The 27168-nt window shown below is 52.8% G+C and overlaps 1 protein-coding gene across 2 annotated transcripts; it reads right to left on the bottom strand.

The window, feature by feature from the left end:
• Positions 1–9742: 9742 nt before the first annotated feature.
• Positions 9743–21689, bottom strand: KCNN4 (potassium calcium-activated channel subfamily N member 4). Of its 2 annotated transcripts, XM_019756609.2 has the most exons (9): positions 21389–21689; positions 18665–18760; positions 17035–17462; positions 15210–15345; positions 12859–12969; positions 12463–12581; positions 11991–12060; positions 10686–10853; positions 9743–10313 (listed from the first exon to the last, which is right to left on the bottom strand). In XM_019756609.2, the coding sequence occupies exons 1-8, from the start codon at positions 21545–21547 to the stop codon at positions 10689–10691; spliced, it is 1284 nt and encodes a 427-aa protein (XP_019612168.2). In that variant the 5' UTR covers positions 21548–21689; the 3' UTR covers positions 9743–10313; positions 10686–10688. The 2 variants fall into 2 exon arrangements, with proteins under 2 accessions (XP_019612168.2, XP_019612169.2); XM_019756610.2 differs by lacking the exon at positions 18665–18760.
• Between the last annotated feature and the right edge of the window lie 5479 nt (positions 21690–27168).

Below are 27168 nucleotides of genomic sequence, written 5' to 3'. Positions count from 1 at the left end.
GAGGTGGTTGGCCTCAGTACGCATGCGGATACCAGATGGGAAGGGGGGAGGGCGCTGCGGCTCCGCCTCAGTGCGCGTGCGCGTCGGTGGGAGCCGGCGTGGGTGTGCAGAGACTACAGAGAGGGCGGCTCCGGAGATATCAGGTTCGAGTCCCGCCTCGTCAGTGGTTTTGGCGGGATGCGGTGGGGTTGGGAGGCAGGGAGGAATTTCAATGTGCTGGACTGAGTGAGAGCTGAAAACTCAGGGATGATTCATACCTGGCGTGTCCGCTGGAAGAGTGTGCGTCTCTGTGGAGGGAGGCAGGGATTCAAACCACGTAGGAAAGGGCGCAGGTCCGGTGGGACCGTGAAGGGTGGGCAAGGGCACTCAGGCAGAGTGAGAACCAGGGAGAAGTAACCCTGGCTTGGACTCGAGAGTTCCCCCAGGTGGGAGGTGAGACAGCAGGAATGGTCAGGACGGGCCCTATGGGGCGCCAGTATCAGGCTTTATTCTGAAGCCATGAGAGGCGGACTGGTGGGACTGGTGGGATCAGGACCACGTATTAAATCCTCGGGGGCCTGGTGGAGGGGGGAATTTAGTCAAGGGTCCAAAATTCAGATGCCTGCTGGTGGAGCCCTGTGCACGCCAAAAAGGATTACCCAGCCGAGAACGCGGCCAGGCGCAGTCCATAGGGCTCGGGCCTTACGGCCTGTGGTCACCAACCGGAATGAAAGCTTGTTTAAGGGGAAAGTTATCTAAGGTCTATTCATAGCTGTATAGGTGAGTGGGAGAATTTACCCTTTTTCATTTGAAATCTTATTTAAAAAAAATTTTTTTTTTTAAAGATTTTATTGGGGAAGGGGAATAGGACTTTATTGGGGAACAGTGTGTACTTCCAGGCCTTTTTTCCAAGTCAAGTTGTTGTCCTTTAAATCTTAGTTGTGGAGGGTGCAGCTCAGCTCCAGGTCCAGTTGCCGTTTTTCTAGTTGCAGGGGGCACAGCCCACCATCCCTTGCGGGAGTTGAACCAGCAACCTTGTGGTTGAGAGGATGCGCTCCAACCAACTGAGCCATCTGGGAGCTCAGCGGCAGCTCAGCTCAAGGTGCCGTGTTCAATCTTAGTTGCAGGGGGCAGAGCCCACCATCCCTTGGGGGAGTCGAGGAATTGAACTGGCAACCTTGTGGTTGAGAGCCCACTGGCCCATGTGGAAATCGAACCGGCAGCCTTCGAAGTTAGGAGCATGGAGCTCTAACCGCCTGAGCCTGAGCCACCGGGCCAGCCTAAATAAATTTTAAATTATATTTGAACAGGGAATACACCGTACATTCTGACAGAATACAGGAAGCCAACAGGGTACACAGTAAAAACAAATCTACTTTCGTTTCCATATTCCATTCCTAAAGCACCAGTTCCCAGTTTCTTTCTGGAGCCACTGTTACAGGAAAGCACTGTAGTTACTTAAGAGCTTGAGCCTGAAACCAGAGACCAAACAAGTTCGCTCAGCCAACAGACCCACACAGGGGTTGGGTTATAGAATAAGTGTTTATTAACAGCAGGGGTGATCTGAGAAGGCAGCGGGTTAACACCTCCAAAAACTGCCTTAATTTTCTCAGTCTGGCTTGCGGTATTTAAAGGAAAATCTGGGCGTTCCTCCAGAAGCTACAGGACGGTTCTGGGGGTCTGCATAGAGCCTTCCCTCTGGCAATAGCTCTTGGGTCATCTATCCAGGAACAATGATGGGAGTAGCCTGACAGACCATTGAGATTGTGATCAATAAGCCTAAGGGTATCAATCGTAAGTCTCAGGGTGATTTTCTAAAACAGAGCACAGGGTGGGACAAGAGACAGTCCAAGCTCAAACCTCAGGCGGATGATCTATTGTTAAGCTATATAGGTCGGTCAAGGAAAGGTGAAACCGCTGACCCAGCGAAGCCTCTACTATGGGGGTGCCAACCGGGCCATTTCAAGCCGAGGTTCACATGTAAGGCACTGACCTTGGCCAAGTTCCTTAACCTTCTGCCTCTATCTTACCATTAGTAAATGGGAAGGTGACAGCACCTTATGATGTAACTGGCAGTGTTAAGTGGGTGAAAGTGCCCAGAACAGTACCTGGTGCATGGTAGCATTACATGTTGTCCTTATTTTGTGATTTACGATGATAATGACAGTGATTGATTCTGAGCTTCCCCCTCCCCTCCGAGCCTCATCCCTGCTGCCATTTTTTCAGCGCTGGTGCCAGGCGGCACCATTTCTCCAGGCTGCCACAGGCTGGGTGAAAACACCCATCACACAGACTGAGTTGAGAGTCCTGTTGTTTATGGATTCTCCAGAAGATTGTGGGTGTTTAGAAGAGATACACATGGTAGGCCATCTTTGTATTATGTCTGTCAGTGTCCCTTTTTTGCATCTTCATTTCAGGTCATATTTTTTTGGGGGGGAATAGTAGGGAGCTGCGTTTTTCCAGGGCCCATCAGCTCCATGTCGTTTTCAGTCTATAGTTATGTGTATGTGTGGGAGGCGCAGCTCACTGGCCCATGTGGGAATCGAACCGGTGACCTTGGTGTTATGAGCACTGCGCTCTAACCACTGAGCCAACCCGACGCCCAGGTCATATCTTTTTCTTACCTGAATTTCTCAACCCCAGCTCACTCTCTATGACACTTTCACATCTGAGCAACCGTCAGAGGTAGAAATGACTTAAAAAGGGAAAATAAGGAGCCTGGCATTGCCCACGGGCCCACTGTGTACCAGGCTCTGTTTTACATAAATCACTACAACCTTCCCTCCCCCCTGTTTAACAGATGTAGAAAGTGAGTCTGAAAGAGAAGGCCCTTACTGATGGCCCCACAGGCGGGATGCAGCAGGGCAGAGATTCAAACCAAAGACTGTCTCCAGGGCAAGCCCACGTTTTTTCACTGGCACCGGGCAGCCTGCCTAGTGGTGAGTCAGTCAAGCACCAGAGAGGGCTTGTAGTCTTTTGCTCTTACAAACGTTTGCCGCAGTTAATATCCTTGTACATCTGATTGCATGTATCTGATAGTATTATGAGTGGAATATTTTGTTTGAAGTAGAATTGCTGGGTGAAAGGATACACGCATTGCGAATCTTGAGAGCCATTGCCAAATGATCTACCCATGTTTTAATTCATTTCATTTATTCATTCATATAATGAATGAATTAGGGAACTCAAGTCATCCACCAGGCGTGGCTGTAGGTAGGAGATCCTATAGTGAATGGGCCAGGGCACTGGCCCTCTGTGAGCAGACATTCTAATGGGGTAGATGACGTCAGGTAAAAGATGCTTGGAAGAAAAGGTCAGGATAAGGGAATTGAGAGTGACAGAGATCACAGGGAGTGACAGGTGGTCAGAGAAGGCTGCTCTGAGGAGGTAACATTGGAGCAGAGGCCTGGAAGAAGGACATGAGCCATGTGGAGAGGTTGAAGACCAGGAAGTGGAAAGACCCCGGAGGAGGTGGCGTGGGCCTGGGGCCTGGCTGTTTGATTGTCCAGGTGGACAGACTGGCTGGAGTGGAGCAGAGCGAGGGGAAGAGGTAGGATTATTTAGGGATGCATATAGAGAAAAAGCTAGGTTACATGGGGTCTTCAGGCCACAGTAAGGGCTTTGGAATTAACTTCCAAGTGTAACAGGAAGTCGTTGGAGGGCTGTGAGCAGGGACCAGCACGTTGTGATGTATGTTTTATAAAGATTTCTCTGGTGAACACTAAGAATTAGTGGTGGTTGCCTGTAGAGGTGCGTGTTACAGACAGATATGGATCAGAGCTGTGAGGAAGGCTTGTTACGACTTAGGTTTTGAACTGTGTAACTATTATCTATGCACAAAAAAAGTTGAATGCAAACAATGCTGGTTGCTGTGAGGAGAATGGCCTGCAGCTGGGCAGGGGTGGAAACAGATGAGGAAGCTGGGGTTCCTGCCTGGACGAGAGAGAGGGTGACTCAGGAGGAGAGTGTGTGAGAGGAAGCATGAATCAGGGATGACTTGAAAGTTATCCTAAAGGTTCTGGAACTGACCGACTGCATGAAAAGGGATGCTTTCTACCAAGATGGGGAGAGTAGTCTTGATGGGAAATCGATACGCTTTGAACTTCTTAGCTTTGAGATGCACGTTGGACCTCAAGTTAAGTGGTCACAGTTAGGAAAAGCCAGGGTTTGTAGGTAAGAATTTTTACTGACTTTTCAAAATCACACACAGGGTATAAAGAATTCCCATGTACCCATCACCCAGTATTGACAGTTTTCTACATTTCACTTGTCTGGTTTCATCTATTTTCCCCTCCCACATCAAAGCACACTTTTTCCTGCAGTTTCTTTTTTTTCTTTTTGAAAACAAATCTCAGATGTCCTATCATTTTATCAATAATTATAGAAATACGCTAAGTTTTGGAGCTGTTAATATATAGATATTTAAAGCCCTGAGTTTTGCGGAAACCATCCAGGCTGAGGAGAGAGAGAGAGACCAGGCCCTGGGGCCCCCCACATTGGGGACCAGGGAAACGACCAGCCTCCTAGAGAGTTGCTGAGAGGGAGCAGGAGCTTCAGGAGAGGTAATGACTGGTGCCAAGGGAGCAAAGGATTCCAAAGAGAAGGCGCTCGACTAAGGGAGCAGAGATACGGGGCAGTGGGGCTGGAGATGGACGTGAGGTCCACCATGAAAAAAACATGGCTTTTTTATCCCCAGTCTAACTATGTTGCGGAAACTTCTCAATAGCATACATGTTTTATAAGGATAAGTTTATAAGTATTTTGTTGTTGTTGTTGGGTTGTAACTTAAATGTGGTAAAGTGCATAAGGGCACAGATCTTAAGGGTACATACAGGTCAATGATTTTTTTGTAAATATATATAATCATGTAACTGCGAACCAGGTCAAGATAGAGAACACTTCCAAACACCCAGAAATTTCCCTTGTGCCCTTTCCCTGTCAATTCCCCTCACTCCGGGAGCCCCCACTGATCTGACTGCAGTCACTCGATCAGTTGTGCCTGCTCTTGACCTTTATAGAGATGAAGTCTTAGGGCAGGTCTGTGTGTGGCTTCCTTAGCACTTTGTCTGTGAAAGTCTTCCATACTGTTGCATGTAACAGGATTTTGCTCTATAAGAACTTCTAAAGGATTTCCTACTGGTTCTTTTTCATGGTAGTTATTTTGCAATATCTAAAAGACTGAATTTCAATTCCAGATGTTTTGCAGTTTGGTGAATATGTAGTGAACTATAAGGAAAATGGCGTCTCTAATGTGCTTAAAGTTCCAGTGGGATATTTTGAAGATGGGAGAAATCACAGCATGTTTGTATGCTGATGGGCGTCGTAGAGAGTGGAGGAGACTTGGGAACCGGGTCCTCAAGGAGGTGAGATGGGTGCAGACAGGGTAAAAGTGGAGAGAGGGGTTGGAATTGAATTGAAGAAGGGCCAGCTCATCCTGGTAAAAGAAAGGAGAGTCTTATCATTTAATATCCCCTCCAAATTGTAAAAACCACTCCCCTGGTTTTTATATGTTGGCAGCTATTCCACGCAGCATCAAAGCTCAACACAGGTCCTTGGACTGCCAATCTGGTGTTGATGTAGATAATACGGCTTCCTTTATGGACCTTAATAAAGAACTGGACGAGTACTGGCGGTGTTTGTTCTAAGTGGGTGGGGCCAGAGGGAGAGGAAAGTGGTGGGCAGTTAAGACAAAGAATGTTTGGAAGAGGAGCCCCAAGGCAGGAGCAGCCATGATACCGTGATTTATATAATAATAAACATAGATTTGGTCCTTGTCCAGTTTTTGGTACAGAACTCTTAAAACCCTTGGAATTTTTGGTGATGAGAGTGATAAAGGTCTTTTGTTACGTTGATGAAGTGATTTTGGAAAGCACCCACTAAGGATGGGGGCGAGTTTCCCAGGGGACCCAACCATATGATTACAGGCTTGGAATTTTTTGCTCCCCTTCCCAGAAGGGGAGAGGGGCTGGAGGTTGAATCAATTGCTAAATGGCCATTGATTTAATCAACTATGACTAATGAAACCTACATCAAAAGTCCAAACGGAGGGGATTCAGAGAACTTCTGGGTTTGGTGGCCATGAGGAAAGCAGGCAGAGTGGCACAGTCAGAGCATGGAAGCTCCGTGCCCTTTCCTCACACCTTGCCTTTTGCGTCTCTTCCATCCAGCTATTCTTGGTTTTATCCTTTTATAATAAAGCAGTGATCTAGTAAGTTAAATGTTTCTCTGAGTTTCTCTGAGCCGCTCTAGCAAATGAATAGAACCCGAGGGAGGGTTTGTAAGAACCTCTGATCTATAGCAAGTTAATCAGAAGTGTAAGGGTGAAATTCAGGGAATAAGGCAGTTAGACTTAGTTCGTTTGCAGTTTAACTCACTGCATAGCTCGCTATCGAGCCACCTGTAATTAGACTTAGTTTGTTTGTGGTTTGATCCTTCCTGATATTCATCTGTTTTCTCTTTGTTTCTCCCCTCACCGATTAACTGAAGAACTCTGTCTGTTCCCTTTCTCAAGGCCACCCATACCTTGTTAATGAACAACATCCTAACCTGGGAAAGAGCAATTTCTTAATTCTCAGGCGCCCGGACACTGGAATCCAATTTACAACTTCTTGCAGTTTTTACTGGTGACGCATTAAAGTCCTAGGCCGCTATGGCTGAGTCCAGAGTCCGGAGATAATATTGTCTTCAAACAGACCAGACCCTAGGAAGGATGTCAGCCCTCAAACCTGCCTCACTGACTCCCTTTTCTTATATGAGAAAAAGCTAACCTGAAGTTAGGTGCCGCGTCCACTCTCAGACTCTGGACTCTGCCCGGGCGACACCCCACCCCCACCCCCAGCGGTGTTTCTCTCTTTACTCCCGGAGGCAGCCATCATCTTTGGACACTGCCATGGGCATTCTGTCTCTGCCCCAACTGGAATGAAAACTTCCTTTGTGGAGTCTATGAGTGCTTTCACCTTTTGTGAACGACCAGGGGTTAATTCCACACCAGGACGAGAAACACAGGTGACAACCTGGACTTGTGATTGGTGGCCAAAGTGTGTGGTGGGGCCATCTTGTCCTATCCTATCTCCAGGATAGGAATTTGACCCATCTCCAGGTAGATCGAGTCAGGATTGAGTTTCACAGTCAACAAAATCTCACTATGTTATTCTTGCAGGACTCAGCTGGTGTCCGAGAATTGCTTAGTGTGGGGAAAACCCACAAGGAGGAACTGTTTGCTTAATAGTTAGCAGCCAGGAATAGGGGACCCCAGAGTGGGGCAGGCAGAACCTGAAGCGCCCCTCCGGTGAGGCCTGTGGGTGTGTTAACACAATGGAACACTACTCTGCAGTGCAAAAGAATGGGGAGCCTGGGTGGGTTGCTCAGCCGTGGTGCAGAGCCCAAGAAGCAAATACTGAATGGAGGAGGGTATCGGCTGGGAGGGAACGAGAGCTTTTAGGGGGCTCTAAATTTCTAGCTTGATCTGAGTGGTTGCTAGTCAGGTGAATGCATTTGTAAAAATTCATTGGGACTTCATTTAAAATTTGTGTACTTTATATAAAACGGATCTTACATAATAAAAGGAAAAATGAGCTAGGCTTCAGAGCAAGACTAACAGAAGGGCAGGTGGGGGGCACACGGAAGGGTTTTGAGCACCGGCAGGGCCCAGTCAAGTCTGGGTAGTATTAGGTCCTGGGGGAGGGGCTGGGGGGTGCGTGGAAGGGGAGAGACCAGAGCTTGGACCCCATGTCAGCTCCTGGATGGCTCTCTAACCCTGGTAAACCCCTCTCTGGACCCATTTTTTTCCACCCCGTCCTCATGGGAGTGTAGGCGAAACAGAAGTGGAAGAGGGAAGTGGCCACAAGTCACCATGAGACTGAGCCTGAGGACGGAGCGCTCTGACTCATGCCTGCAGCCCCAGCCCCTGGCACAGGGCCTTCAGGAAGTAAGCGTTCTGTGAAAGGGAGTGCAAAAACTGCTGGAGGGGGGCTGTCAGGACCTGTGCCCACAGAGGAGAATGGTGGCAGTTGCGGGCGTGGGGGGCAGACCTGAGATAATTCTGAACAGGAATCTCTTATGTATTCTCTTAGCTTCTTAGTCAAAAGCCCCTTCTAACCAGTTCCTACCTTGTCTTAGTGGAAACCAACATGCAGTAGAAAGTGAGGGGCTTAGGGCCACCCCAGGTATTCAGTGTGTTCATTCAGTGAAAGTCACTGAGGCCCACCTGTGACATTGAGGACACGATAGTGAACAAAAATGAAAATATGGTGTAATGATCTCCGAGTGCCTGAACAGGCCAGTGGGCTGAGTGCTGGGGGCCTGAGCCGGGCGGCCTGGGTCAAATCCCAGCTCCTTCCCCTTTTTGCTATGGCCTGGGGCAGGTTTCTTAATCTCACTGTACCTGTTTCCTAATCTGTAAAACAGAACCCACTTTGCCTTGTTTTGTAGAGATTTTGTGAGATCATTTATACAAAGGGTTTAACATGGTACTTGGCCCAATAAATATTACTGTGATAGAGTCAGGTTCATGGGGCTGTGGGAGCTTTGTAGAGGGCTTCCTGGAGGAGGGGACATTAAAACCGAAGCCTAAAGCAAGAGTAGGAAGGAGTTCGCCAGCTGAAGGGGGGTGGGGTGAGGAAAGTGGTCCTGGAGGAATGAGTTTGGCAGGGGACCTGGTGACACTTTGAGGAGGGTTTCCTGCAGGATGGAAATGTCTTCGGAGGTCTTGTCTAGTTCCTGTCTCCTTTACTCCCCAAGTGGGTTGGGGCTGGAGGAAGGACCGTCTGGCCGTGGGTGGTGCAGGCCCCAGTTTAGCAGGGCTGAGGGCGAGGCTGGCTGTGGATTGCAGGGAAATCCAAAGATAGCTCAGCAGGGGAGGATGGCCGGCAGCCTGGGCTTCCCCGCAAATCGAGGGAAGCGCGGATGAATCAGCTTCTCAAAGCGGAATGAAGCTGCTGCGGGAAGTGAGACCTGGGTTCGAGCCCCAAGGCCACTCGCCACCGCCTCACCTCTGACAGGGCACAGAGGGAGGGCTCAGCAGTGGGACAGGCAGGGTGTGAATCTGGGCCCTGCAGCCGGGGTCCCAGCTTCCAGGCCTGGCTCCTCTTGAAACCTCAGCTTCTGTTTCTGTACAGTGGGGTAGGGTGGGCTGGGCGAGGGCTTGTGGTGATTTGTAAAAAGGGAGCAGAGCTGGGTGTACAGGAGGATCTCTGGAAGTGTCCCCTCCCTTTTTCCTGTCTGAGGCCTCGCAGGTGTGAAAGGATGGTTTGGGGTTCCTGCTAGTCTCCTGGTGGGTGGGAGGGTTGTCATCTAGGTTCTGATGCGATAAGGGGAAAAGGGCGGTAGAAAAAATAAAAAGGGCAGCCACACATTGTCTGAAAATCAATAGTAATAATAAAAATGATTATTCATGTATTGGTTCTTACTGAATGCCCGACCCTCTGTGCCACTCCGTTTTAATCTTCACAGCAGCTCCATGGGGGCGAGGGGTGGCCCCATTTTGCAGGTGAGATAAAATGTTCAGAGAGGTGAAGCCACTTGCCCCAAATCACACAGCCAGTGGATGGCAGAGCCAGGATCTGCCTGAATTCGAAGCCTTTGCTCTCAGATCTGGGGTGGGGGGAGTTGTTGAGGACTCCCCAGCCTACAGACCTGGGAGGGCACTTAAGGGAGGCCTGTGTTTTATAGATGGGGAAACAGATTCAGACAGGGCAGGGTAAGGGCCTTCCACTGGATGACCTGCCTGTTTGTAATGTGGATATATGTTTAGAAGAAACAGCAATTTCTGTCTTTGTTTAACCTTTATTACACCGTAGAGCAGAGACTGGTGAGCTGCGCCACCCCTTTCATCTCCTCCCTGGCTCCCCGCTCCTCCTCAGGATACTCTCCGCAACTCTGGAAAAATGGTGTTCTCTAGCTCTCCCACCAGGGGGCGCCACCTCCTGCCTTGTCCCAGCCGCAAGCCTGGATCCTTCAGCTCTACCGTCCAGCGGTAACTGAAGCAGCCGGGATCAGGGACTCTGGGCCCCAGCTGTCCCAGCCCCCAAGAATCTCCACTTCTAACTGAAAGGTGGAGGTCATCTATAGCAGCACAGTGAGGGTGTCTTCGTTGAGGGTGTGTGGGGTAGTGGTGATCAGTTTCCTATTTGGGGCCTCAGGGGTGGGACACGGCCTCCCTCCTTCAGCTAGTGTCCCTTCCAGCAGCCTCAGCAAGTCAGCCCACCCTAAGGTAGGGGCCCCCTTAGGTCCTTGCACTTGAGGTGCTTTATTCATGGGGCTGGGTCAGGAGTAGCAGGGAGAATGTCCTTGACCTCGATCCTGGGAAAAATAGCCTGGTTCTTCCTTCGCGGGTCCTGGGGAGACAAACAGAGAGATGGATAGACCGGCAGGCCAGAGACCAGTGGACAGGAGGAAGGAGGAGTGCGGGTATACCCAACACCAAGGGATGGGCAGCTGGACATTGGACAGAACCAGAGAATGTGCCCAGAGATAGAGACCAAGCAAAGAAAGAGGGAGAGGGTATTGAGGGTCAGCGAAGGGGAGAAGAAATGTCTCCTTCCTTCATTGCCTGGCAAGCCCCGAACTTGGGGTCCTTTCCTGCAGACACAGCCAGAGTGGAAAGGAAAGGGTGGCCTTGCATCCCCAATCCCCTTCGCCATATGGGGTGCTGGCCACAGGCACCTTTCCTCCAGAATGCTCTCCTGCCCAAGTCCCAGCCTCCTCACCAGCTACGTGGCCTCCTGGCTGGGTTCTGGAAGCTGCCGTGGCCCCAGGGCAGTGCTAAGCAGCTCGGTCAAGGTGTCCAGCTTTCCTGCCAGTGCGTCAATCCGCTTCTCCAGGGCCTGGTGTGAGCTGCTCAGACCCAGTTGCAAGTCACACAGGATCATGTGCATCTGGGTAGAGAGAGGGTGGGAGGTGTTGGCGCTGGGTACACCCTCCCTACCCTGAGGAGTAAGGCGACGGACCAGCACACTAACTCCTTACAGGCCCTCGACAATAATGATGACTATCCTCAGTAATAAGGCCCCATTTATGGACCTATCACACCCCAGCTACTTGGCTAGGTGCTTTTTATGTACAAAATCCTAAAAGCCATGACAAGTGAGAATCCTGTTGGTAACTTTGTAGCTGAGGAAACTGAGGCCTGGAGCAGTTAACTTCAAAATCCACATAGCCTTTTCACAGCTTCTCAAACCAGGATTCACAGCTTCATCCTTGAGTGTATGTGAACTTTCTATGAGGATTCTTTTATTCTGTTTTTGGTTCAATCGTCTTTGGAAACGATCACTGGCCAAATCTGGCGGATCTAGGCCACCGCCTCCTCACTGAGACCTGCCCTGCAGTGGAGGGGCCTGGATCAGTGACTGTGTTTACTGTGGCATTGGTGCCCAGGGCCACTGTTTGAATTGTCGCAGACTATTGAGAAGCCACCGGATAAGCAAAAGATGCTGTGAGTCAAGCCAAGGGGGGTGACGTCACGTCCCTGAGCACTGGTGGAATCAAGGGGTCCCAGCAGGAGGCGCGCCGGCTGAGTTGCTTGGCCAGGGAGGTGAAGGCCCTTCTTCCCAGCAGCAGCATTGAGTTTTACTGAAACAATGTCACCCTCCCCCGTGTCACTTGTTAATTAATTGTTGGTTTTCCATGTTTGAACTTGGTTTGTAAATTTGCTTTGGTTTTATTATTGTATAAGAGTCGGAGTTGGAAGGAATTTTATATCCATCCACATGTAAGTAACGTGACAATAAAAATAATTTAAAACCAAACATTGGAGTTCTTTGTGCAGTTTCTTTTCTTTTTCTTTTTTTTTTCTTTTTTTTTTTTTTTTTTTTTCAGTTTTAAAGGGATCTCTGTACCTTACATGGGTTTAGGAAAGTCTGTATTGCATCATTCATTCATTCAACCACAAACCTTTATTGAGTGCCGATGTGTGCCAGGCCCCAGCTAGTGTCCCCCATTCCAGGGCCAGATTTCCCTGCCCACGGCCCCGACCTCCCTCCTCTCCCAGACCCGCTCCCACCGGATCCTGGTACCTTAGAGATGTCCACCATGGAGTTCACTTGTTCCCGGAGCTTTCGGTGTTTCAGCCGCACCTGGCGGAACCTGTGGGAAGAAGTAGGGGTCAGTTTTCCTATAAGCTTTGTCCCCAGATGTGGCCCTAGCTTGGCGGAGTGATAAGGGAGGAGAGACCCGCAGTACAAAGAAGAAAAGTCCCCAGAGAGCTGAAGGGGTGGGAGGGGAGGGGCTGCACCCATGAGTCCCCCTAGCAGGTAGAGACCCCGGTTTCGAAGCCCACACACAGTGGCCTGGACCCACAGACACTCCGAGACACACAGGATCAACTGTCACAGACAGTCACTGAGGTCCAGGCAGACATCTGCTCAGTCACACGTGGGTGTGCAGGCGTGTACACACATGCCGTGCAGAGAGGGGACGTGGATGTGGGTGTGCACGTACACACACACACACACACACACACACACACACACACACCCCGGCCCTCACGTGTGGATGGCGGCCAGCAGCTTGCGCTGGTGCCTGCGGGCAGCTCTAGAGTCCTTCCTGCGAGTGTGTTTGTAGAACATCCAGGCCTCTTGCAGCACTCGGGCAGCCGACTCCTTCATCTGCGGGTGGATGGCACAGTGTCAGTGCATAGAACCCTACGTTCTGGGAAGAGGGGGCTGGGGCCTGGACCTCTGGGTCTGAGGGAGGAGGGGCTGGGGGCCTGGGCTCCTGGGTCTGAGGGAGGAGGGGCTGGGGGCCTGGGCTCCTGGGTCTGAGGGAGGAGGGGCTGGGGGCCTGGGCTCCTGGGTCTGAGGGAGGAAGGGCTGGGGGCCTGGGCTCCTGGGTCTGAGGCCCGGAGGGTTTGGGTTTGAGGCTCCTGTGCAGGCCGGTTGTCACCTCTTTGGCATACTGGATGTCCATCATGAAGTTGTGCACGTGCTTCTCGGCCTTATTAAACTCCAGCTTCCGAGCCACCACAGCCACCAGCAGGGCAGTGCAGCAGACCCCCTGTGGACACAGCAGGCACTATGACCCAAGGGCTGTGGGGCTCTGTAGGCCCATCCTGTGCCAGCACTTCTCTCCTTGAGCCCTCCCAACAGCCACAGAAGTCAGGCACAACCACCGCTGGTTGATAGACAAGCAAACAGGCTCAGAGAGAACCAAGGTCCCAGAGCTCCAAATGGTGGAGCTAGGACCAGAAATCATGTGTCTGAGACCAACTCTTGTGCACAGTATTTACACCATCAGAGTGTCCTCTTTCTTTAAGGGTACGATTGGAGGAGGGGAGAAGGGCTGGTCTGGGCGAGGGGCAGACCTCGGGCTCCTACCCCACTGCTCACACCCAGTCGGCCACGAGGTCACCCAGGGTGTCCCTCACCCTCCCAACCCCACAGCCTCTGCCCAACTCTGGCCCCATCCTCTTCCTCCTGGACCATTTCCAGCCTCCCAAGCACCCCACCCTGATCCCAGGGACATCTAACCCCGGTTTTGACACGGCCCCTCTCACCCTAATCTCCTAGGCTCCCACAGCCCCAGATGTCTTAGCCCAGCTTCCAAGGCCTTCCCAGGTCTGGGCCGCGCTCCTATGCCTGGCCTCCCTCCCAGACAGCTCAGCCCCAGCCTCACGCTGCCTCACCTGCCTGAGCACCTGCGTCCAAACACTCATTCTCCTTTCCTGCTCCCAAGGCCTTTGATCCTCCGAGGCCATCAAATCCCAACTGCTCTGAGGCACCTGCTCATTCTTCCTTGAGTTAGAAGGAATCTTTCTGAAGCCTCCCCCACCCTGTGTGTTTCTGCTCTTCACCACTCAGAACAGTTTACTAGAAACATGAACTCCAGGACTGCTTGGGTTCCGAGCTCAGCTTTCAGCAAGTTATTTCATCTCAGTGCCTCGGTTTCTGCTCTGTAATATGGGCTTGGCCTCAGCATTAGCCTGTGGACATTAACCCTGTAAGTTAACACCTGGGAAGTGTTTAGAGCAGAGACCGGTGCAGAGTGGTGCTCTGAAGTTAGCTGTCATTCCACTGCGCCAGGGAGCCTTTCGCCCGGGAGTGGGCTGGGAGCTCTAGTGCAAGTTGACTTCTCTCTAGGTCTGTTTCTTCTTTGTCAAATGAGGGAGGAGGTCCCAGGTAGCTGTGAGTGTCCCTGACCCTTTGGGAGTGTTGCCCTGGCTGAGCCTCTGCACCTCTTTCCTTGTCACAAAACCACCGTGAGTGTGAATGTGAATGTGAGTGTGTGAGTGTGTGTGTGTGTGTGTGTGTGTGTGTGTGAGGCAGTTCCCCGCCAGCCCATCCATCACCTGTTGGCCCAGAGCTTGGGGATTCAACATGTCCTGGCAGCTTGCATCCCTATGGGTAATGGTAGCCAGATCTCGGGGAGGTGGAGGCCAAGACATTGGGGGCTGGGTCCTGGGAGTGGTAGGGGTGGAACAGGATACCTGGGTCTATGAAGGGTAAGGGTGGTTGTCTGGATTCAGGAGGAGGCCAACTCTGGGGAGGAGGAATGAATCTGGCGCTGGCGCTAAAGAGCCTCTGCCTCATCCTTGGGGACACAGGAGCTGGGGTGGGGATGGTAGATGCCTGGGACCACTTTCAATAACAGTCCCCCATCCCCATCCCCTGAGCCATGTACAGTATTTCCTGTGTGCTGGGCACTGCCTGAGACCCTTTACATGTTTTAATTCATTGAATCTCCTCAGGAACCCCATGAGGAGTACACTAGTACCGGCATCTCATTTTATAGGTGAGGAAACTGAGGCCCAGAGAGATATATGGCTGGCTCCCAGTTAGGAAGTGGCAGAAGCAGGATCTGGCCCCACGATTAGACTGGAGCCTTGATGGAAGCTGGAAACTGGATTTCTGGGTCCTGGAGGAGCCCAGAGCTGGGAAAGCAGGTCCCTGAGTCCTAGATGATTGGGAGAGTGACGGGGTGGGCAGGGTGTGAGCTTTGATGATGGGGCTCAGGGCTGGATTTCAGAAGGAAATGGGCCTGGGAAGTTAGTGGCCTGTGTCCCCTGTGTCCCTGGGGTCCTAGGTTCCGCAGAGAACAAAGATTTCAGGGATGGATTCCTGGATTTTAAAAGGAAATGGAGCTGGGGGTTTGTGCCCTGCAGAGGGACTGGGGTCAAGAGGTGGTCCAGGCACCCAAGTTTCTCGGGGGTGATTGCCTGCGTTGGCTTCATGGTTCCCTGGGGGCAGGGGTTAGCCGTTCGGGGAATAAGGGTGGGGCCTCTGAGGGGCTGCACTCACCATGACCCCGGTGCAGAGGCAGACAATCTTGCCCCACATCGTGCTGGGTACCACGTCCCCGTAGCCGATGGTCAGGAATGTGATGGGGATGAGCCAGAGCGTGTCGGAAAGGTGTCCAGTGGCATTAACAGTCTGCCTGTGGGGAAGGGTGAGTTAGTGCTGAAACCCAGTTCCTAGGGGTTCCCGTGGTGATTGATCCCCTCTTCCTAATACACACCTACAATCCCAAGGCACTGAGAGGAAAAGCCAGTAAGTTGGGCTTTGGAGAGCCTGCCTGGCCTCCCCTCTGCTGTGTGAGCTGGGCAAGGTGCTCAGCCACTCTGGGCAGTGGGATTGGAACCTGGGTGCAGCCGATTCCAAAGCCTGTTTGGTTTTAGCGAGGCTACCAGGGCTGCTGTATTTGGAGCGTGTGGTTGAGGGGTTGAGAAGGGGCAGAAACCCAGCCCGAAACCACTCGTCAGACCCTGGCAGGGGGCTGCATCCACCCAGAGGAAGGGGTGCCTTTTTTCTAATTTCCACAAAGATGCTGTCTGGCCTAGAGGTGGCCCTATCAGGACTAAAAAGTGGGACTCTACAAAAGCTTGGCGGGACTGTGCCCTCCTTTCCCCTCACTTCCTAGAAGTGGAGCCGAGGAAGGAATCTGAAATTGGGATTTGTCCGACTTTGGCCCATGGACCCCTTGCATCAGTGTCTACAGGGAGAGCTTCATCCATGAGGGCCCCAGACACCTTAGACCTACTAAATTAGTGTCTGCAGGTGGGGATGGAATGTGTGCTGTTAACAAGCCCCACCCCTGCATCCCAAAGTGCAGTCATGTTTGAGGAGTTCTGCCTTGGGACTTAGAAATTTGACTCCCTCCCCATGCTCCCACTTTTCAGATGAGAAACATGGTGGGAGGACCATTCATGGACCCTGATTCTAACCGATTTCCCAACTGGGAAAACCAAAGTCCTGTGAGATGAAGAAATTTAAAGTTGAGAAAAGGTTACAATTGCCAGGGAGACTTTAAAGATGGTGGAATTTGTAAAATTCACCCATTTTACAGATGAGAAAACAGGCTCAGAAAGAAGAGCTCTAAAGCCAGATCTTCTCACTCTCCACCTCCCCTCAAGAATCCTTTGCCAGACGCACTAAACCAGAGGTTCTCAAACTTGAACGGGCATCAGAATCACATATTAAGACAGATTGCTTGGACCCGCCCCCTGGAGTTTTGGATTTAGTAGGTCTGGGTGCAGCCTGAAAAGTGGGTTTGCAACAAGTACCCAGGTGATGCTGGGGGTCCCGGAACCACACTTTGAGAACCACTAGCTGATTACTCCTATTTTCTTTATCTGAGAGAGAGAGTCTGACTGGGGCCCTGCAAGGGTACAGGCCCAGCATTAGGTCACACAATGTCCAGCCGGCAGCCTGGAATCGGGTACCAGCTCTCTGCAGGGAATTCTCTTCCAGAGCCCACAGTGCATCTGTGCTAATTCGGAAAAGGTGTTCTTTTCCTCCAAGGCAGATGCAGCCCTTGGCCGGGCCCCAGCACCTGGGTTTGGAGACCGTACAGATGCCAGGAGACCCGAGGCAGGAGAGGCTGGGAAGCAGGAAGGGAAGGACTTCATAGGATCTGTGTGTGTCTGGGGAGACGAGGCTGCAGGTGGAGGGAGGGCTGGGCTGGCCTGTGGGCTCCTCCCACCCCGTGGATGAGAATGGACAACAGCCCTCTCCACTGCTTGGCCCGCGCGGCCCCACCTGCACCACCGTACAGGGCAGTACAGCGGCCCTGGCTGTAGGGGGCTCCTCCAGGTGCTTCTGGTACCCCCTGCCCAAGCACCCTCACCTCTCGGCCACCGACAGCACCCAGGCGGTGGTGAGCCAGAGGCCAAGCGTGAGGCAGAGCAGCAGGCGGCCTGGGTGTGTGGTCATGTACAGCTTGGCCACGAACCAGTGGCGGAAGCGGACCTGGTTGAGGGCGCCGATGCTGCGGTACGACGCGTTGAGCAGGACGCCGCTGTGCAGGAGCACGGCCCGGGGCACGAGGTAGAGGCGCAGCAGCATGGCCAGCGACAGCAGCGCCTCCCCCTGGCTCAGGAAGCCCGGCCAGGACTGCGTCGCGATCCGCGGGGTCCTAGAACCCTGCGCACACGGCAGGCCCCGCACTGGCGCCGGGTGCAGCCCGCACACCGCCAGCTCCAGCAAGATCTGCGCCGCCTGCCGCCGGGTCAGCGCCACGCGCCAGTCCCGGAGCCCGTTGTCCGTCATGAACAGCTGCGGGGAGGGGACAGACGGGGAAAAGGGGTCACACGAAGGTCAGGCGCAGCGCGAGCCTGCAGCTGGGAGATAAGGGGGGCGCGCCGGCCAGGACCGGGAGGGAGGCAAATAGCGCAGGGGCGGGGAACTGGCGTGGGTCGACTAGGAGCAGAGCAGGACCTGAGGAAGACATCTCTCCTACTTTTTTCCTCCCTCCCCCCTAGTTTCAGCCCACTTCTAGAAATTACAACTCAAGAACACTTAATGAGCTCCTACTGTGTGCCCCAGGTTGTTGGTGAACAAAATATACAGAAACGCCTGTCTCTTGGGAGCTTAGATTCCACATTCATGGAGCCATCTCCTGCTCCTTTCTCTGGGGACACTTGTGCAGTACTTGTAATCGCCATACCATTAACAATGACAATAACTAACATTGACGGGGCACTTTGGAAGTGCCAGGCATTGTCATATCCCCTTTACATGTAACTCTGAATGCTCACAACACAGTGAGATTGAAAGTGTTATCACCCCCATTTTATAGATGTGGAAACTGAGGCTTTCAAGTGGACAGTGGCACAGCTGGGCTATAAACCCAGGACACTTAACTGCTGGAATGACTGCTATTAATGATAATGTGTACTTGTGCTGGGCACCTCTTACCAGGTACTGCAAGGAGCATTATTACCACATATGGCCAATGATCCCCATTTTATATGCAAAGGTATGGGGGAAGGACAACAGGATCTGGGGAGGTGGGGGATGGGATGAGAGGGGTGGGGGGTTGAGTGTCCCAGTGAAACATGACGCTGGAGGAGGATAAGAGTCTGTGGGATATTGGCACCGAGGTGGGGGAGCTCAGGAGTGGGGAAGGACTGGGGGCTCGGGTTGCTTGGGATTGGAACAGGTGGGGACTCAGCGATGGAGGGCAGTGTGATCTGGGAGGCTGAGTCTGGAGGGAGGCTGCGTGGGGGCAGAGTGGACAGAGGCCTGGGGGCAGAAACTCTCAGCATCCACGAGTGTGCAAGGGAGCCTGGGGGCTGCTCACTAGGCTCTGTCTGTCCGTGGTTCATCCCATCCCAGTGCCTGAGGGTGTGGACGCATCTCAAGGGGGAGGAATCTCATGATTCAACGCAGGAGGAGGCAGAGGAAGGGAAGTGTGAGTGACAAGGTGTGGTGCGGCTGGGGGAGCAGGAAGGGGCTGGGGGCGGGGCCTGCCCTACCTGGACCTCTTTGGCGTGAAAGGCCACGATGAGGCAAAGGAGCAAGAAGGTGGAAATGCTGATGGTGCATTTAACCAGGAACAGATAGAGCGCCCACTGTTGGGAGGGATAGAAAAAGGGGTGAGACTCTATCTTCCTCCCAAACAGCCTTCCCTTCTCAATTCCCAATTTCTTAGCCTCCTTTCTCCCCAACCTCTAACCCAGTTCCTCCTGATGTCTCAATTCTGGGGAAGTGTCAAAATCATCATGGGGTCCCCAAGGGGAGTGCCCTCTTCCTTCCCAACCAGACAGCCCAGGCCTGGATGCAAATGTCCACCCTCCTCCTCAGCTCTTCTCCTAAGACCCACATCCCTGAGGGGAAACCTTGAAACTCACATTCCTTAATTCCTGTCCCCTTCTCCATCAAAAATAGTTTCTCAGTTGTGTGCTTATGGGGGTGTGTGTCAAGAAACAGACATCTGTCCTCTAGAGAGGGCCCCTCCTCCGCCCTCCCCACCCAGCTGGTCCTGCCCTAGAAAGCAACTTCAAGTCTCACCCCACCCCCTAAATTCCCGTGGAGCCTAGAAACTACACTCAATCCCCAAAGAATGAATGACACCCTCCCCTGCCTTCATCCAGGGGGCTGAGTCCCTGAGAGACCCCAGAACCAGCTCTGAGAAAGGAACCCCAGTCTGTCCCCTGCATCTCCTCTTCCCCTATCTGCTGCTCTCTCTCTCCTCTCTCTAAGCCGAGGGCAGATCTGGCCAGAAGCACATGGCCTCCAGAAACCAAGGAGAAGGTTTCCCCCTCTCTTTGTGTGGCAATACCTTGCAGGAATCTAGAATTCCTGAGGGAAGGATTTAGAGGGGTCTAGGACTGCTGGATTCCTTAGGAGAGGCTCACTGGGGGGCATCGCTGCCTGGGGGGCGTTGTCAGGGAGAGGGGACCACCTGGGCTCCCACCTGTTTCTCCTAAGATGCAGCCAGCTCTCCCAGGGCACAGGGCCCCACCTCAATGCAGGGAAAGAGGGCCAGTTTCCTGCCCCAGGGGCCTGCCCCCCCACCCCTCCCCGAACAATGGTGCTGTTGTCCCCAGCCCTCCCCCACCCCTTCATCCTTCTCTGGCACCACATTTCCTGTCTCTTTATTTACCTTGTCCCCAATTCCACCCCACTAGTGGCAACCCCCCTTCCCACACTGCAATCCACTTCTCCGGTGGTCCTCTCTACTTTTCCAACTCTCCCTCCCATATCTATCTGTCTCACTGCCCTGCACTCCCCTGGTTTGGCACCTGCCTCTCCTCCAGCCCCTCCCTCCTGACAAGCAGGTGTCTGGGTCCCTGCAAAATGAATTCATTAGACTGAGATGGAGGTGGGGAAAGGACAGGGGTGTTATCAAGGCAGTCATAGAAAGGGGACCCAGGAGGACCCCTAAGGTCATATATTTCAACCCTCACCCTAAGTGTACAGATGAGGAAACTGAGGCTCAGAAAGCTACAGCAGCTGCCCCAGAGTCCCACTGCTGGAGGCAGCGGCCTGGCAGGCAGTACAGAGAAGAAAGAAATGAGAGGTGAAAAGGCTGAGGGAGGGGGTAGGAGTGACCCCTTGTCCCTTCCTATCTGCCAGGGCTCCCATGCCTTCACCTCCCCTGCTGGGCGGGGTGCTGGATCGTGGGAGCGGGTAGGCCCTGGCCATGCTTCCTGTTGGCATGGGATTCGGCGGCCCCACCCCCCCACCCCCAGTGCCCTCTGCTCTGGCCTCAGATGTCTGGCCAGAGGAAGCCAGCCTGCTCTGAGCCTCCATGTGGCTCCTGGTCACTTCAGAGCTGCCTGCCTCCCTTGCCCCAAAATCCAAGCCTGAGCCTCCATCCGCCAGGAATCCCCCCCAATTCAATCCTTAAATCAGTACCCCCCAACCAGCCCAATTCCACATCCCTTACCCCAGACAAGTCTCAACCCCTCCTTTCCTGTTGAGCAATTCTGTTCCGTCCTCAAGCCACTGATTCTGACCCATCACGGCCCTGACCGGGGCTGGAATGTGCCAGGAGCCTGCTCAGACCTGTCCTGGCCCCGTCTGTCCTTTCCCTCTCTCTTCACCAGCCTCAAAGTCAGCCCCTCGTCCCCCCGAAGATGTTCTAAGCCCCCTTCTTCAGACCAGGGAGCCTGGGCCCCCAAACCCCTCCTCCCTGGGACCCAGGGGCTCTGGCTACTATAAATCTACCTCTCCATTACTTCCCAGACTAAACAGCATATAGATTCTGGGAAAGTGGAGCTTCTCAGTGATGGAGACGGAGGGTCTGTGCATGTGCGCAAGTGGCACTTCCATTTCCCACCCCCACCCCAGCTAGTTTCTTTTGGTTTTTGCATTTTACCACTGAGGTATTGGGTAAACGTTAGCCTTTAGATAAGGAGCAAGGAACCACCGCCTACTGGAAGAAGTTAGTCTCTCTCCCCACCCTCCTGTCACTGCTCCCCTGGTCTGCTCTAATCAGCCATCCTCCCACCCCCAACCCCATCTCCAAGGGTCCTGGACCTCCAGCTGTCTAATTGCAATACCTTCAAAGACTGCAACACAGAGACCCCTCTTCTCTTACTTTTGCAGAGAGAGCCCCCAAGGTCCCAGGAGTCCAGCCCCCAGCCCCTCCTCCCTCAGACCCAGGAGTCCAGGCCCCAGCCCCTCCTCCCTTGGACCCAGGAGACTCAGCCCCAAGGCTCCCTCCCGTGGCGCAGGATAAGGGATCCACTCACCGGGCACCCTCCGAACCACAGCATCTCCGCGTGTAGTACCATGAGTCCGATGCCAATTCCTGCCAGTGTCACTGACCAGCCGGCCAGCCACGTCTCCTGCTCCAGCAGGCGCTTTCGCCGCCGTAGGGCCCCCAGGCCAGGCACCAACTCCCCGCCCATGGCCCCCAGGGTCTTGGGGCTCAGCCAGCTTCCTGCCCAGGGTCCCCTACCTCGCAGCACGCAAAGGGCAGCCACTGTGGCTTGCAGGCTGTCGGCCTGCTCCACTCAGTTGCTCTGGGGCTCTTGCTTTGAGGCACAGTGGAGTCTGTGCCCTCTGGGGGTGGTGACGGCTGGGCAGGGCAGGGAGGGGCTGGGGAGGCCCCTGGGCAGAGGGGAGGCTCCTCAGCCCCCCTTCTCAGACTAAGGAGGGGCTGGGGTGTGTCTTGAGGCAGAGCAAGGAAGAGGCGTGCATCCACGTGGGTAAAGACACTGACACACAATGCTCACACACAACGGTCTGTACTGTGTAATACACACTACACTTAGCCACACCCAGACACCATGGGACACCCTCACACACAGCCTGGCCGGAGACAGAACCTAACACACATGAGCACACAACACAACTTACACTGAGTGACTCACAACTCCCGACAAGCTCTGAAACCCACAGCCACACCCAGACACCACACATATGATGTGACACACGCCGGCACTTAGCAAGGCAGGCTGTGCCCCGTGGCACACACAGCCACCCAGATATTGTCCACACACGGGCACAAACATTGCAGTTAAATAGGCACAACATTCTCTGACACAAACAGCCACACCAAGATGCCACACCGCGTGCTGTCCACCCATAGCTATACAAACACAACGTGTACCAAGTCTTCCACCAACACAATATGTACTGACATAGTGAAGCTAAATGCCACACACAACATATCTATGAAAAAATGCGCTCACAGGGTCTCAAACATTACACACCTGCCATATGCAGACACACAATATTTAGGGTCACACCCGCAGTAGTCCCCAGTCACCCAGCACATGGACACACGTCATGCACATGGTGACTCGAGCATGTATGCTCGTGGAATGAGTTACCACACCCAGATTCACCTCGTGTCACACACAATATACCCCAGTACACAGTGCCATTCACATGTCTAGTCAGAGAACAGTATGAATGGACGCAGGCAGAGACCTCCAGTGAACAACCACACACACAGAAACCCCAGCAGCACATGCCCAAAGTAAGGCATTCTGGTCTATTCTCGTGCATCGCACAGGACACTGCCCAGAATGATGCCGAGGGGAGGAGGAGTGGACCCGATGCCCAAATGTCACGTGTACAGAGAAACATGCAGCATCGCCTCTGACAGACAAGCCACATTTGAGCGCCGTGTACAACAGCTGCACACTGCTGGTCACACAAACACCACATGTACAGAGAAATACACAAACACACAGTGACACAAAACGCATTGACACAGCATTTCTCAACACCACCTTTGACAACACATGTCACATGAAACAGCAGATGTGACCCACTGACCCAGCCAATCTTATGCCTGCAACAACACCTCACACAATACCGGGAATACACAACCACACAAACACAACACAGTGTGGGCACCAGGCTATGTTATTGGCAGGGAAAGGAGAGGCCCCCAACATGGACGTACACCTCAACCTGAGACATAAGATCACATCTCTAAATGATACACAACGGCACACACAATGCCCAGAAAGAGACACAACACACACTGACAGAACAGCAAAAGCAATGCAGAGTGATGCACTGTGATCCCCAGAGTGGAGGGGACCACAGGTGGTGGCACAGAAGTGACACATGGATCTGTACACCATACATTTAGGCATAGATCAAAACCCTCCTATAGCAACATGCGGGACACACTGGGGAGGTGACACAAAACACCTCTTGCAGCATCACACACTGATCTCGTGACACAGCAGGTACTCCCAGGGACACCACTCTTGGGGGACACACAGACATCACCCTTCTCCCCTCTTGTGTCATATATCATGCAGGAACATGGACCTGCCAGCCACAGAGAAATGAGACACACATAGACATGCCTGGCAACACACCAACACAACCCACACAGACACACCCAGAGACACCAAACCACACACACAGACACTCCCAGTGACAAAAACACAACCCATGCTGGTGCCCTGCCCCGTGGCACACACAGGGTTCCCACTCAGGGTGAGACACACCCGGGTGCACCCAGACACCACACGTGTGTCCACTCCGAGAAAATGTTGCCGCTGGGCGCTCTTGAGGCTAAGCCTGGCACCCCTGCCACCCACGCCCTTGCGGCCTGGCTCTGGTCTCTCTGTGCCTCTGCCCTCCTGGTTCTCAGGGCCTCACCTCCGACTCCTCTCTTAGTCTTTCCTGCTCTGCGTCCGTCTTTCTCTCTGTCTCCATCTGTCTTTCTCTGTGTCTGTTTTTCCCTCTTTTATGCCTTTGTCTCTATCTCTTTGTCTCTACGTCTGTCTAAGTATCGCTGACTCTCTGCCCGTTTGTCTATTTCTCTCTCTGGTTCTGTCTCTGTCTCTGTCTCTGTTAGCCTCCGTGTCTGTGTCTCTCTTAGCGTCTCTGCCTCCGTCTCCATCTTTGTGTCCCTCTGTTTTTCTATTTCATCCTCTCTCCCTGTCACTGTCTGTCTGCCTCCATGTCCCCCTCCATATTCATTGTTATCTGTGTCTCTGTCTTTCTGTGTCTGTCTCCATCGGTCTATGCTCTCGTTTCTGTCTCATTCTCTCAGTCTCACTCTCTCCCTGCCTCCAGCTCTCCCTTTGGGCCTCTCTCTGTCTCTGTCTCTGATTCTCTCTTTGGGACTCTCCATGCTTGTCTCTGCCTCAGTTTCTGTCACTTGTTCCCTGGCACAGCTGGGGACAGCCTTGCCCGTTCCAGTTCCACCCAGCCCCACTCAGAAGCCCAGGGCCTCACACAGAATGCAGCCTCCTGAGAGTCAGAGGCCATGAAACAGAGACCTCCAGCTCCAACCCCTTCACCACAGCTGTGCCTCAGTGCAGGCACCTGTGAAAACTGATAGACAAGAGAGACAGAGACCTTGAGTGGTGCAGCCAGAGGAGAGGGGGAGAGAGTGAGACAATGAGACAGACAGAAGGGATGGAAGGAGGAAGGGAGGAAGGGAGAGAATTTTAAAAAAAAAATCAAAGAGATGGAGAGAGAAGAGACGCAGAGGGGAAGAGAAAGCAGAAGCCAGAATCAAGACATGGAAGTTAGAGTAGAGAGAAATTTTGTCTCCAAAGAGACCACGACTGAAAGAAAAATGGAGCAAAAGCTGGATGTGAGAGATGCCAGGGTGGCAGCGATGGGGTCACAGTGGGACGGTCACCTGCCTCCAGTTGAAGTTCTGGGCTATGGGGGTCAGTTGGTAGGACATAGGGCTCTGAGCCAGTTCCCTCCCGCCCAGGGAGGGGCTGAGCTGGGCGGTGGGGGTGACTCAGGGCCCAGAGCTTCCTGTGACTCAGCTTTGGTCTCAGTCCTGGAGGGGGGAGTGGAGGTGGAGAGGGGTCTCTGTAAAATAGAGGGAGACAGGAACACCAGAGGACTTCTATGCCTAGGTTGGTCGGAGAAGAGAGGGCCGAGGTCACTGCATGGGACTTTGAGGGAGAAGTGGACTGGGGTGCGGAATCTGGGGCCTGGACTCCTGGGTCTGAGGGAGGAGGGGCTGGGGGCCTGGGCTCCTGGGTCTGAGGGAGGAGGGGCTGGGGGCCTGGGCCCCTGGGTCTGAGGGAGGAGGGGGCTGGGGGCCTGGGCCCCTGGGTCTGAGGGAGGAGGCGGCTGGGTCCTATAATCCTGGTCCAGGAAGACTAGAATAACTGATTCCAGAGTTCCTGGGACTTTTCCCTGGCCTCATTCCAGCTGCCCCACCTTTGTCCCAGCCCCATCTCCGGGCCTGGAAAGGACCCAGGTGCCTGGGGGCCCAGCCGGAAGGGACCAAGGACAAAGGGTTGTTTAACTGGGCAGGATGGCGGAGGAGAGTGAAGAAGAGGGTGTCTCAGGCGGAAAGGTCACTCGTCGCCTAGGGCTTGTGAAGGGGAAGGCGGGGCTGAGCCCAGGGGGGAGTGACATCCTGAAAGCCAGGGGCCTGTGGCAGGGGATTGTCCTGGGCAATCTTTTGGATTTAGGCATTGGGTGGCTTCAGGGCATCAGGATACTGCCACCTTGTGGTGATCTTGAGAACTGCAGGCACTCCCCTTGTCTAGCCTAGTTTCCTGTCAGCATATATCCAGCACCTACTGAGAGACGGGTACTGCTCTAAGCATTAAGGGTGTAGTTATAAAAGAACAAATAAAATTCCTTTTCCATGGAGCTTTTAAGCTAAAGGAAGGCTAGTGGTTCGGTTAATCTCGCTCGCACTTTTGCTCTGGCTCTGTGAGTCTTTGCTTCTCTGTGTGTATCTCACTGGCCTTTTTTTTTTTTTTTAATACATTTTATTGGGGAATATTGGGGAACAGTGTGCTTCTCCAGGGCCCATCAGTTCCAGGTCATTGTCCTCAATCTAATTGTGGAGGGCGCAGCTCACTGGCCCATGCGGGAATCGAACCGGCAACCCTGTTGTTCAGAGCTTGCGCTCTAACTGAGCTACCCCACCGGCCTTATTTCTTAGTTTCTGTCTCCTGGTCTTTGTCTCCAAGTGCATGCCTTTGTATCTTTGTGTTCCCCAACATTAAAAATTATGTATATCATTATGTTAGATTATGTATCTATGTATCTCTCAATCTGGGAGTCTAGAGACCTTGGCTCAGGCCTTGACATGGCCACTGACTTTATTTTTCTGTGGGATGTAATGCAATGCACACACAGCCTGGTTTACAGACAGACCTGAGTACATGTGCAGCTCTGCTATTGCCAGCTGCGTGTCCTGCGACACCTGTAAAGTGGGGATGACGATCCCTATGTCACAGGCCTGCTTGGGGATTAGGTGAGATGCACCATCCAGAGCCCTCAGCATAGGACCTGGCCTATGTCAGGCACTTGTACATTGTCTCCCAAGCTGGCTGTCAATAACCCCTCCACTCTCTGGGCTGCTATGTGGCTTCTCCCATCAAGAGGGGTATTCTATGTCCCTTTTCCTTCAATCTGGCTGGCTTGTGACTGGCTCTGACCAATAGAATGTGGCAGAAATGATGCGGGCCTGGTTCCAGGCCCATTTCTTAAACGAACTCAAAGCATCTGCTTTTGTTCCTTGGGACTCTAAGACCACCACACTGAGGACGCCCAAGCTAGTCACATGGAAAGGCTGTGCAGAGGAGAACCAAGGCACCCTAGCCAAAGGCCCCAACAATACAGACCCACGAGTGACCTCTGGAGGGACGAACCAAAGTGCCATGTCACCCTCAGCATCATGGGAAATGATACACTTTTTGTTTTAAGACACTAAATTTTGGAGTGGTTTGTTACACAATAATAACAATAAATATTATACTCTTCTGTTCACTTCTGTATCTGACGTTTTCCATAATAAAAGTGTGTACACACACACACACACTCACACGAGGTCTGACAATTAAGTTCTCATCCTAGAAAAAGTGCTACATACCTCATTGCTGAATATCACCGTGGTAACCTTCAAAATACTCCCCTCGGGAAGCTATGCACCTACGCCAGCACCTAGTCCACCCTTCAAAACAATTTTGGAACTCTTTTTGTGGAATGGCCATCAGAGCTGTCGTCATATTACCCTTGATGTCTAATGTCTTCCTTTCAATATTTCCTTTATCTTCAGGTAAAGAAA

Source organism: Rhinolophus sinicus, linkage group LG11 (genome assembly GCF_036562045.2).
Source record: "Rhinolophus sinicus isolate RSC01 linkage group LG11, ASM3656204v1, whole genome shotgun sequence".
In the NCBI taxonomy this organism is placed as follows: Eukaryota; Metazoa; Chordata; class Mammalia; order Chiroptera; family Rhinolophidae; genus Rhinolophus; species Rhinolophus sinicus.
Note: the sequence above shows the minus strand (reverse complement) of the source record. Positions and strands in the feature narration are given on the sequence as shown.

Coding starts and splice junctions, on each gene's coding strand:
- KCNN4 (XM_019756609.2), bottom strand. CDS start 21,547: ATGGGCGGGGAGTTGGTGCCTGGCCTGGGGGCCCTACGGCGGCGAAAG. Junction 12,582..12,858: donor ACATCCAGTATGCCAAAGAG/GTGACAACCGGC, acceptor ATCCACCCGCAG/ATGAAGGAGTCGGCTGCCCG. Junction 12,061..12,462: donor CTGCTGGCCGCCATCCACAC/GTGAGGGCCGGG, acceptor TTCTTCCCACAG/GTTCCGCCAGGTGCGGCTGA.